General features: G+C 40.9%; 1 protein-coding gene across 1 annotated transcript in view; it reads right to left on the reverse strand.

Annotated features, from left to right (window-relative positions):
* mgat5 (alpha-1,6-mannosylglycoprotein 6-beta-N-acetylglucosaminyltransferase) overlaps positions 1-13,295 on the reverse strand; it is a 48,172-nt gene that overhangs the window by 25,049 nt on the left and 9,828 nt on the right. Inside the window, exons 2-3 of the mRNA XM_014981597.2 lie at positions 11,930-12,380; positions 9,731-9,895 (exon numbers count right to left, since the gene is read on the reverse strand). Coding sequence (XP_014837083.2) covers positions 9,731-9,895; positions 11,930-12,170 — 406 coding nt within the window. The 5' untranslated portion in view covers positions 12,171-12,380. The remainder of the gene's footprint in view (positions 1-9,730; positions 9,896-11,929; positions 12,381-13,295) is intronic.

The raw sequence follows: 13,295 nt of genomic DNA on the forward strand, positions 1-13,295 counted from the left end.
AAGTGGCTTAAGCAGAACAAAGTGAGTATTTTCGACCTGACTCAGTTACACCAGTTCTGTCAGGATGAATGGGCCAAAATTAGAGCAAACTACTGTGAGACAGTCGTCCCAAATACAAACAAAATGGTTGTAAACTCTTTAATTAGAAGGTTTAAACGTTCTCCAGGTTCTTCAGAGCAGAAGCCGGAGGGAGCGTGAAGAAGGCTGCGCTTTTCTAACCAGTCTGCAAGAACTTTCAACCGTATTTGTGGAGTTGCTTTGAGTAAATAACACTGCGGTGGCTGTGTTCTTTGGAAGAGAAGCCTAATTAAACAGGAGCTTTCAGCTGTTTGGTAAAGGGGATGTCCTGAGACAAAACCCATGGAGTGAGCCACTGTTATTCCATCCTTCAGTCAGCCGGCCACATCAGCACACCAGTCAGCCAACCAAATGAACAACCAGGAAAGGCAGGCTGTCATCAAGCGGTTCGCGCCAACGCCACCAGGCAAATCTTTTCCTCGATTTAATCAAGCATAAGCTGCTGCCAAGGAGGAAGCTAAATATAACCGCCTTCATAATCAAAAACAGGAAAGATGGGGCCGTTTTACCTCTTGGATACGCCAAACTAAGACGACTGTTTTGCTACAAGTCCAAAGTATCGCACAGCAGGGCGTCTGGGCCCATTAGTTTGAATGCTTTGAATGGGCAGGAATCGTCAGATGCAAACATAACCAAACGAGGACGTCACACATACGCTTCCTCAGGTGAGGTTAACAAGAAAATATACAAGACCACAAGTTAAATTGCCAACAGAAGAACAAACAAAACTAAGCAAATAGAAGCCGGCAGCACACAGCTGAAATTGGTGTTTAAATGGTTTCTTAGAGCCTGAAACCACAAATGAAAACATGCCAGTACATGCCAGTTTATATGTAGCTGCAGCATATAAAATCAAACTAAGGGCGGAAAGCGTATGAAACTTAAGATAATGATGCAAGCAGTCTATAAAACATGCAAATAATCAGGAGCTGAGAAAAATGAGATCATTTCAACTTGAATGGTGTATCCAGAGGCATCTGACTGCGCTGAAGTCACTGTTACCCAACACTTAGCGCTCGCTGTTGTTCATCTGATAGCACTTTAATAGCCTCATCTGTGAAGATATGCAACACTCCACATGTTTCCTTTTCCCCTCTTCTCCTTCCCTGCATGTGTTGGTCCGATTTCATGAAGTCATTTGACAACTACAGGAGTGGATGGTGGAAATCTGGCTTATGCTATTCTTTCACTCCCACTCAGTTTTTAACCTCAGTCCCCAAACAAAAATGAAGCTTCAATAGTTTTTATACACTTTCCACCATTTTGTAATGTTCAAACCAGAATCTTTTGCGACTAAACAATAGAATACTGGTTTACGTCTTTAGATATAAACGTATTTGTGGCCAAGTCAAAGTCCAGACCTAAATTTAACTGGGAATCTGAGGTAGAGACAGACTGAAAAAGATTCACAGCTTTATTTAGAGTGTAATTGTACAGAAGGAAAAAAAATTCAGGTGAAAAGTGCAGTTTCCCCCTCAAGCGAAACAACCTTCACTTTTGAGGCACTTTCCTGGAAGATATTAATGTGCGCAAATTTAGCCATCATCGTGGCAGCTCAGTTAGACAGGAGGAAAGCAGAGCTAGCTGCAGAGCGCTGACAGCTAAACAAGTGGAGAGATCAGGAGATATAATCAGGAAGTCCTGCTTGGATCGTTGTAGATTAGAGGGTAGAATCCTGGATAACTTATAATGACACTAAATATAACAGAGTGGCTCACAAGTTTTGTTGAAATGGAAGTGAATATCTAGAAAATCCTTAAACAAATGCGTAACCCGACTCGATGCCAGTTCCAGTTTAAATACAACTGAAAGAGGAGCTGAAATGACAAGCAGAACCTGTTGTAGTTCATAAACCTCTTGAAGGTACATGATGTTCCCTGACAATTGCGGATGGGGTTTTAAAAGGTCACAGTGTGTTCCAGCTATCGTGTTTTTGGACTTTTGAGCCTCCCTGGAAAAACTGACTGTGGTGTTTGGAATTAACTGATTTTACGGCTTTCTGATTCAGTCCAAGAACTGGTAGGTAAGGTTTGTAGCCCTGATTCATTGTTGAGGGGGTCATGGGTGTTTGGTTGTCCGGTCCACGTGTGTTTTGTTGATCCAGAGAAGGCTTATGACTCGCATCGAGAGGTATGCCTGTAGCCTCAGCACCAAGTGAAGCTCCCTCCAAGTACATGTTGGACTCTACTTGTGCTGCCCCTCATCACTGATCCTGTTTATGACCACTTCTCAAGATATAGTTTTGAGGGAGTCTGGTTAGGAAATGTCAGGGCTTCATCTTTCCTTTCAGCAGATGATGTTCTATTGCCATTTTTCAAGCAGTGACCTTAAACTGGAGTTGGTTTTTAAGCCTGAGGCCATGGTTCTCAACCCGGAAAAAGTGGGTTGGTCCTTACTGCTTAATCTCTACTTCAAGTGCGGGAGTTCAGGTTTCTAAGTGTCTTGTTTAGTGATGCTTGGATGGAATTGGAGATAAACTGATAGATTGAACGGTTGTGGTGGTGAGTTACTAGTCAGTCTACATTCCAAATCTTTATCCATGGACAATATGGAGGAAACTTGGACGAGAACTGCTGCTTCTTCACATTCAAGTAAGTTTGCTAAGGCGGTCTGATTGGGATGCTTCAAGGACCTCCATTGGGAAGACCCAGACCAAACCGAAGAGAGTCAATGGTCTCTTGGATAGTCACCTTTTTGACTCCATCTTTGATGCTATAGTGTACAGACCCAGATCAATGTTCATCAGAATGATAACTATTTTGACCCAATTAAGTCATTTTACAAATGCAACTGGTGTTAGAGGTTCAAATATGATAAAAGTCCCTTTCCAGTCACTTGTGTTTTCAGTGATAATGCAACTGGACAAGAATACTTCATGAAAAAGGGAGAAGTTGCATGCTATCATATAGCAGATGGAGAGGAGGTAGAATAAAAGCTTTTTTCAGGTCAGTCTACAACCTAAAGACACATAGCGGGGTAACATAAACCAGAGGGACTTCCCGGATTGTCGAGCACATGTTTGGAGCTGGTCAACACATGTCTCCCTCTACCTCCGGTCCACAGCAAAGTCCTTGAGGCAGAAAACCAAATCCAAGTCCCCCCCCCTCTGCTATGTAACCCTGATCTCATTCCCCTCTGTTGCGGTGAGCACAAAGTTTGGCTGCCACCAATCCGCCTTTTGTGCTCGGGCAATCTGATCGGCTTGAACAAAATTATCCGGGAAAGAGATCCAGATTTCACACCGAGAGCAATCCAAGGACAAGAGATTAATCCAGGAAACCTTTTAGAGACCTCAGATTTGACTAATGTTCCACTGTCTGAGGAGGTTGGGGCGGTGAGACAGTCTGGACACTGGAATTTTGTGAAAACTGAGATGTGAATCCTACTAACAAGTTTTTTGGCCATTACACAAAAAATCTGATCACATATTCTGGCATTGAACCAGAGATTAAATAAAGCCAAAGAAGCACGAAAGGAAACGTAGACTGGAAGAGAAACTAGATAGCACGTGTCGCATCCAATGGAGTCAGGTCCAGATGTTCCTCCCATTCCAACCATGCTTTCTTAATCAAAATGTAGGAGGAGTTCTCCAGATGTACAGTCTGCTAGAGAAAGTAGTTGGGTGTACTTGTTGCTCGCTCTTATACGAGGGGAAACTCTTTCAACGACTCCACATCAAAGGGATTGAAACAAAGGATGTTTAAATCTGCATCACTGTCCTTTTGATGATTCACAAGTTTCTGCTGAGCAGCAGTCACATGGCGAAAAAATGAAACGAAAAGGAATCCTACTCAGTTTAGGTCCCACCAGTCCAACCAGCAGACCCAGAGCTTCAGAATTACAACCCAGTCTGTTGCCGATTAGAAATACCGTTTTTCCCATTTGCACCAGCTGCTATTTAAACAAGCACCATTTAAATTTAGCTTTCAACTTTATGTCAGCTACAAAGTTTATTAGGAATAATGAGCAAGTTGTCCCGCGTGTTTGTTTATGACTGCAGTGTTGATATGTGGTCACTAGTCTTGTCTGCCAGTCCTATTAATACACATCCTGTGTGCATTTGGAGACTATAGGTGTTAGCTACAGCAGTGGCTTCATACTAAACCTAAGGTTTAAAAACAGGGCTGTGACATGTTGTTCTTTTTAAAACTGCACACTTCTCCAGACTCGAGTTTATAGATCTATTTATGCAGTTCCTATAAAGTTCTCGACAGCTTGGGGATAAATTTTGAAAGTTTTTTTTTTATTATTATTGTTGCATCTGGACTGGATTCATTTAAAAAATGTGAAATGTAGCCAGTCAACACTTTGCTTGGCCTCTAAATCATGTTTAACAACAACAGATAGAGCTTTAAACCCTGAATTAAAGCTATTTAAAATCCTGAATAGTTTTATATTTATCTTTGGGGGCTCATTAATTAGTTAATAAGAAATTAAACTTAATATGTGATACAGCAAATCAAATGAAAAATATGCCATTTATGTGTAGAGATATCCTTTTTATCCTTAAGAAATCAAAATGTGTGAGAAAACTCTCATACAATGTCAATAAAATCCATCTTGTAAAGTGACAAATAATTCATACACAGCAGGATGTACTATAAGGAATACTTTTAGTCAAAAGGATAAAATTAACATTGTTCTCAGCCAAAGTGCTGCCATTTTGTCCTTGGATTTCATTTTTGCTGCGAATGGTAAAAAGTCAGCAGATAGCACTGCTGAGAGACAAAGTGGTACAAACACATTAAGCTGTGAAGCATCTCTTTCTGCAGAAATAGCCAAAGGTGACATCTCCACCAATGTAGCAGAGATGAAAAGGACATTAATAAAGTTAAACACACTCAAGGGAGAGAGAGAAATATATCGCAAGGGGGGCTTAAATGGGAGAAAGGAGCATCGAGGTCCGGCTAGCTGCAAATCACAACCTGGGTATAAATTACATCTGTCTGTTTGCCGTGGAGTGTGTGAGCGTGGGATGAGATTAAAAATGCCGCTGGCAGGACCACACATGAAGCACCAGTGGGTAGGTTGATTATCCACATCAGTGAGACACAGGGAGACAAGGCGTCTCACACACCGCCACTGGGTCCAGTTCCATTTGCCTCCTGCTGGGCAAAGCTGGATGGACAATCTGATCCCATCAGAGACTCCTGTGCAAGCCAGAAAAGGCAGCAACCTCCCCGGTTTCCTCAAGGAAATCTAATCTATATGGTCCAGTCCATAAATGTAAGCTGCATTTATAAAAGAGACAAGCAGTTTGTGAAATTGGATTTGGTGGCTGATTTCAGCAATCACACGGCATCGCTGAATTGTTTGGACACTCAGACTGACATCATGCGATGTCTTAAAGACGCAGGCTCCGCCCACATTCGAAAAGAAAAAAAAAAAAAACAACTTCTCTAAATAATTACTCAGATTTATCACAAGAAATACAGAAAATTAGGTAAATAACCATAAAATTGAAAATAGAAACATACTGATGACATCACAACTAGGGATGCACCGATCTAATTCAGATACCGATAATGGAGGATTAGTATCGGTTGATGCCAATTCGACACAGAAAAACAGTGCTGAAATAACTTCAATGTTTTTTTTTAAATAAAAATACTGGATTACAAATTGATTTGATAACACTTAAACACGATTACCTTCACAAGCTTGGTCAAACTTGTGAAAACAACTTTAATTTTTCTGTCAGTGCAACTAGTTTAACAGCCAATGTGAAATAAATAAACTGATAAGTTGATTAACTTGGTCAAACATACAAAAATAAACCGCAAACTTTGTTTCAAATGGTTCAGAAAGTGAAATTAGGAATGTTAAATATAACGTAAAATACATAATAAAGTATGACACTCGGATCACAAAGCATAGAATTAGACCCAATAGATCTGCTCTTATGGATCAATATTTTCAACATCAGGACCAATACAGGTTTTACTATTGAACTGCATTTCTAATCACAATGCAACACACAAATGTTTGAGAATATTTGGTTTAGATGTTTTGGCAACATGTTTAATGGAACTGGAAGTTATGAATTGTGTAACGCATGTGAGAACCGAGGCAGCGACAGCATGTGAATCTATGAGAAACTGCATCAGTCCAAGCTGAAAGGCAAGTTCCTCGTTAGAGGTTGCTTTTGTTTGTTTGTGCACATTTGCATGTTGGTGTAGACTTCCCATTTCAGCTAAATTCAGCAAGTCAAAGAGATTTAGCTTCCCTTTATGCTATTTAACATCTTCAGAGAAAAGGCTCGCATTCTGTTTCATTTACATTTTATTTATTTTCTGTAGCCTGTGTTTCTTTTTTAGTAATCTACTTTTTATCCACCTACTTATGGAAACAATTGCTGGGGTTTGTGTGTGTTTTGTTTTATTTTTGGTTCTTGTTTTGTCATATATTGGCCTGTGTTTGTTCTCCAAATTACTGCCTCAAGAATGACATGAATATCTATATATGATGTTCACTGTGGTGCTAAAAATTTGAAATAACTCATTTAAATTTCTTGCAATTTATGCTAAAACATACATATACCTATATCTGTGTGTGTGTGTATATATATATATATATATATATATATATATATATACACCATTACCATCTTGGTTCGCCAAGATGCTAATGGCGAACCAACCGGACATTGTGGTGGTGGATAAAGAACAGAGGAAAGCCGTTGTGGTGGATGTAGCAATACTAAGTGACCACAACATCAGGAAAAAGGAGCACGAGAAACTGGAGAAATACCAGGGCCTCAGAGAGGAACTGGAGAAGGCCTGGAAGGTGAAGACCACAGTGGTGCCTGTGGTCATCGGGGCCCTCGGGGCAGTCACCCCCCAACTGGAGCAGTGGCTCAAACAGATCCCAGGAACAACATCAGACATCTCAGTCCAGAAATGTGCAGTTCTAGGCACAGCCAAGATACTGGAGGAGAACCCTCAAGCTCCCAGGCCTCTGGTAGAGGACCCGAGCTCAGAGGATGAAAGAGAGAGAGACCACCCACGGAGGGTGAGAAGGGAATTTTTATATATTATATATATATATATATATATATTAGGGCTGAAACGATTCCTCGAATGATTCGAGTACCTCGATTACTAAAATTCCTCGAGGAAAATTTACCTGCCTCGAAGCTTCGTTAATTTATGTTTTATTAGTTAGCGCACCGTGTTCCGGCCGGGACTTCATTTGCGTTGCGCGGAGCTCTCACTTCCGCCTCTGAGTTGTTGACAAAAGCTAAGTCTCAGCGGCATAAAGTCCAATCTTCAAGATTGGCCCGTGGGGATTTTATTGATTGATGATAATGCCCGACTTTTTATCGTTTTTGGGGAACCAATAAGCATCCTTAAAATGACTGGGGAATGCCTGGAGTACGGCAGCATTTCTCCTCCGGGGCTGCTGGTTGAAAGCGAACGGCGGGAAGAGCGCTGAGGTGAGCGGATAGCCTGAACAGGGCGGGCGGCTGAGTAGCTGATGCTTACCGTGTAAATGTAGCTTTACCGACGAACCGCACAATAAATTTCATATCCCGGTCTGAAGAAACGGGTGGCGGAGCGCATCGTACATGGCTGGTAGATGAGTTTCTGAGTGTGACCAGTGAAGGTGTCGTAAATATCCCGTATTGCTTCCCCCCGTGTTCGTCCCCCGGTCTAACGGTTCGTCAGTCCGCTGGTCTATTTCCTCCCCTCCACCCCATGTTCGTTCATTCGCCCTCTCCTCCCACTCCAGGCGGCATTTCCCGTATTTTCAAACCCAAAGCGTGACAGGTTAGGTGGCAAGGTGAGTTTAATTAATCTATTAAACTCACTGAAGATGAATACATAAACTAAAAGCTGGATTGTAGACATTTTTTATAAGCATATTTGTGAGCCTGCCTCTTTGTTATTAAATTCAATATAATTTCAGATTTTTCTATAACTTTTCTTCTGGTTAACTTAGAAAGTGAGCTATTATTGTTACAGGTTAGTTTTCTAAACTACAAAAAAGCAACTGTTAGGGATGCTCAAATATGAAAAATTGGACTGATATTGATATCTGATAGTAACACCGGTATTATGCCAGATTTACCAATATTTCATTTTATAATTTTTTTTATCCGATTACTCGATTAATCGTAAGAATAATCGATAGATTACTCGATTACTAAAATATTCGTTTACAACAGCCCTAATATATATACACACACACACACATACGGGATACACATGGGCACACAAGTAAATATACTTCATATGTCAATTTGTCATCCGCTGATCCATGCAGTATTCTTCTGAAATGTGAGATTTGTAAAATGGATGAGATTTTTATGAAATTTAGAGAGAAGCATTGGGGGAAAAACTGGACAGTGACTGAAATCATCCAATTTTATAAACTAGCTGGAATCTCAAAAAACAATTAAATAATCATCAACTACTCTCACCTAAACAAACAAAAAAAAGAGATTTATTTTCCCAACATTTCGGGTCTTTCCTCCTGTAAAAACATGGACTTATCAGACTGAAAAGCCCCAGCTTTAGTCTGTGACAAGCCAGAGTCCAGAGCCGGGAAGCTTTAGAGCATCCTGGGTGGAAACAGTTCAGTCCCAGGGCTGCTGTTCAGCTCCATCTTGATAGCAGCCGCCATGAAAGACAGGCGTGTTCCCTTCACTGTCCAGATTCCTATCTGTGTAATTGCGTTCCAGTCGGGGAGGAGCGCCAGTGGAGCTGACAACAGCTCTGCCTGCCACCCACTCCAACACAGGAGACGTGCTTCAAAGGACACTCCGGAGTGCAAGGGACTGGAGTTCACTGCCAGGAGAGCCTAAGGCCTCACTTTGTCCTGCAACTGCGAATTAGAAAGTTCTCTGCAAGGCTAGTGCTGCAAATCCTTATAGACACCTGGTTTGGGTAACAGAAGAGGAGCTCAAATAAAAGATAAATTAATGTTTTTATGCAACCTTTTATCTACGAAGGTTGACAAAAATCTTTGCATTCTGCTACATTTCAAACACAAACTTTAATGTGTTTTACTGGAATTTTAATAGAGATCAAAACAATGTGATGCATAACTGAGAAGTGGAAGAAAAATATGTGTTAAAAGAAACTTGGCAAACAAAAAAATGTGCAAAAATCACAAAATCCAAAGCATAACACAACCATAGAGATGCTGTCTTCCATAATAGATAATTATGGTGTTTATCGCTATATGGGGAAAAAATGGTATGATGACAATGATGTTCTAATATACGGTTGGAAAACCTCAATTTTTGTTGCATTTATTTGTTGTTAACTAATTAATGTCTGAAATTATGATTAACAGCCTTAATCATAATTAATGCTGCCACTATAAAGCTTTATTTGCCAGCTTTATGGTGGCAAATAAAGCTGAAAAACCTGTTCTGATTAGCAACATATCCCAAACCTTTCTTATCTGTAAAGTAATTATTGACTTAAATCATAAAAAGGAACAGTCACATGAGATATTTCCCTGCTTCTACAAACCAAAACAACAAAAACATCTGCAGGCAGACCTTGAGGATTCAATGCAAGTTTGAGCAAATCTCAGCATGCAGGAGCAGGAGCTTATCTGGATCAAGTCCAAATGCATCAAACTGTGCATTGCTTGCAACGTTTAGCGCAACACGAGGAAAAACAAGAAGCCCGGTACGTACCGGCTACGTTCACTTTTTCTGAGTTGGAGGCGCTGGGGGTGGCCGTGCCGGTGCCGGTGGTCAGATTGGCTCCGGTGCCGTTGTAAATGCTGTCCACCTTTGACTCCAGCTTGCCCAGTCTCAGCATGATGTTATCCAGCAGCACTGCGAGGGTCTTCTTCAAGTCTGCAGGCAAGAGCAGGCAACTTCATTTCCCTCCCCAGTCAGAGATATCAACTTTAAGAACAAGTTGGATCAGGTGTACTGCTGGGTCTCTCTTTCAGAGAACATTTAGAGCATCAACATCGACCCCTTAGTATCTTAAGATCTCTGAACATAGCAAGAAATGTCGAATTGTGGACAAGATAAAGCTTTTTTATCATCACCAGGCTTAGTTTTTTTTTTTTTTTCTGTTTTCTTCTGCATTAATATTGCAGAGAAAACATCAAATAGGGATATTTCTGAACAGTAATGAGATGGAAAGGACATTTTCAGAATGGCACTGGCGTAATTCTCTGGCCTCCTCGATACTTTAACCTGCAGCGATTGCGATGACATTTAGAGGAAAATGTTAAGTCTAACAGAGAGTTGCTTTAACTGGCAAGCAGCCATAAATACTGCTTTCTATCATTATTAGCAATAGATAATAAACCATGTTAGTAACAGTTTTTAAAAACAGAGATACTGTTGTTAATAAGTGTCTAAAAAGAATATGCTATCTTTTTTTTTTTTTTAAGTTTCAGCCAATTGTTTTGCAAAATGACATTTCTTCATATAGATAAAGCTGCCTTGGTCCCTGAAAGAGCTTTTGGGATTCACAGAATTAAATTGAAATGGATTTTATGGGTCCTTCATGGGTAACAAAGAGGATCCCCAGCCGGCCTCTTGAAGTCATTACAAATCAGATCAAGACAAATGCAGGAAGCGCAGTGCATCCTGCTGCCGGGCTTCCTAATCAAGGATTTGAAATGGATTTTTATATGATATTGGACAGTGGACGACACACAGCTGTAGCGATGAGAAACTCAATCACATTATGGGAAGAAAAAACAAAAACAGGACGAGGAAGTATTCCCTGAAAATGGAAAGAGAATCATAATAATCCCTGGATAATGTCTGAAATTCTTCACTCAATTTTAGTCTGAAAATTCTTTAAAGCTGCTGAAAAACACCACCAATAAGACAGAAGTTAAAAAACACAAATATCGAGTTACAGTCCTGGAAAATAAATCCCAGTGAAATCCATAAGCCTGGTGCAGCTCCCGTTTCGCTCGATACCTCTGCATCTCCTTCAGGTTGTGGGAGAGCTGATTTAATCTCCAGGAGCTTCACTGTATGCTGTTGTTTCTCTGGGAATTAGACTGCAATCAATTCCAATCTCAGGTTTCTAATGAAGACTCCCATCGAGTCGCACAGGTCTATTAATGGCATGAATAAGTTATTGATGTGTTTTCTAGACCTTTTCTAAAACAGTATTACACTCCAGTGCAGCTGGGTCAGCGCTACATCTTCTTTTTGATCAGAAGGTGGATAAAACCACTAACTGAATCTTTTACTAAAACATAAAATTAATTATCAGTTATTCTGAAATGTAGATTTGACTCGAGACATACAGCTAGCTCTTTTTTACCATTGCAGTGCTAGGTTAAAATTAGTGTGAATACTCTCCATTTTGATACGACTTGTTGGTTATTAGGCTTGTAGCATTTTGTGCACTCTGTTTACACATCATAAAATTTAATGTACAACAACCAAAAACAATAAATAAAAGCTCTCAATCTCATTGTGAGAGTTGAGAAGGAGTTTGGTTTAGTCATGCAATCAGAAACTGAATTTTATTAGAAATTTATTGACAAGTAATTGACTGGAATTCGCAAATGAAATCCAGAAAAGTGATTTATTTTTCTTGCCACTGATTGGCTCCAAGAGAAACTGTTGATATTAGCTTCTGTGGTACTGCAGCTATATTTGGTTACAAGCATTTTCAGAAGGAGTTTTAGATTACAGGTATTAGCGTGCAGCTTTGGGTCACTGTAATCTGGAAAGGTTTGGTAAAAACCCCTTTCCGGGGTGCAGAATAACTATGCAAGTGCCCAGGAAACAAACTTTTCCTACATTTTGTCTACACTAAAGGTGCATGTTTCCAAATTCAAATATGAATACTTTAGCCTGATGCAACATGTCAGTCAGAACATGTGAAACAGTAAGCCGAGGACTCACCGTAAGCCGTCATGGTTCCAACATACGGGCCGTCCATAACACTTTGGTTCTCCTCCGCCAGCGCTTTAATGTAGCGCTTGCTCAGATCCAGGATCTGCTGGCGCAGCACGGCGCTGTTCTCATGGCTGGTGCGTTGCTGGATGGTGAAATGCAGCAGCATCATGCCCCAGATGAAGCCGAAGCTCACCAAGAAGAAGCCGAGCTTCTGCGAGGACAGCTTCCACATGAAGGGCGAAGCCATGCTGGACAGTCTGCTGCGAGTCTTACGCGACCGGAGAAAGATTCAGGAAGTCGGGGGGGAGGAGGAGGATCAGGACGCCAGCGGCGGCATGGCTGTGTCGATTAGCGTAGCTGCTTGCTGGGGCCGTGTCCGGGGGTTTGCAAACCACTACAACCTTCGCTGGCCCATCACCGCCTCCCAGTAACATCTCAGAGGGTTTGCTGCATCCTCCTGTAGAAAAATCAGAGGACAGTTCTGCTCGTTAGTTTGCTAAACATCAATGATGAGAGAATCCACCTCTTCTAACCCAATACAACCAACTATAGATGATTGCAATAAGACTGATTCTTTATTCATTGGCTGCTAAAAACATGACAATAAAAAAGTTGCGAGAGAATGAGGAACAAGTACTCATATCTATCTGATCAGACGCTACATATATTAAGCAGCAGTTAGAAAAAATACAATAAATTCTCAGAAACTCGTCTTTGCTTCGACAGTGAAAGAGACTACTTCCTCATTTAATCCAGACAGTGTGATCTTAGTGATTGATGCAGCCGTGCAGAAACAAGACATGGAGATAATTTATAGTCAGCTCAAAAAAAACAAACACTTTGATCATCTAAATTCATCTTTCTCAGTGACAACAGCACAAACTGAATGCAAATATGAAGAGAAATAAGTTCCATTGGATTTCCTGCTAAATAAATTAACACAGCACAGACAGTGTGTGTGTGTGTGTGTGTGTGTGTGCGTTTGTTTGTAATACCTTGTGGGGACGATTTTCCTGACATATGCTACGTTGTGGGGACCAATCGCTCCTTGTGGGGACTGGAGCCTGGTCCCCACGAGGGGAAACCCTGTTTTTGGGTCAGGGGTCAGAGTTAGGGCTAAGGTATGAATTGAGTTTTGGTTAGGGTTAGGTATGTGATGGTTAGGGTTAGGAAAAGGTTAAAGGTCAGGTTTAGGCTGAAGAAATGAATGGAAGTCAACGGAAAGTCCCCACAAAGATAGCAAAACAAACGTGTGTGTGTGTGTGTGTGTGTGTGTGTGTGTGTGTGTGTGTGTGTGTGTGTGAATTAGCCGATAGCACTGTTAAAGCTATTAAATAGTTCAATAAGTCATAACTGACACCCCTCGGCAGTC

Source organism: Poecilia mexicana, unplaced genomic scaffold (assembly GCF_051168715.1).
Source record: "Poecilia mexicana isolate PSO_F unplaced genomic scaffold, ASM5116871v1 scaffold_2, whole genome shotgun sequence".
NCBI classification, from domain to species: domain Eukaryota; kingdom Metazoa; phylum Chordata; class Actinopteri; order Cyprinodontiformes; family Poeciliidae; genus Poecilia; species Poecilia mexicana.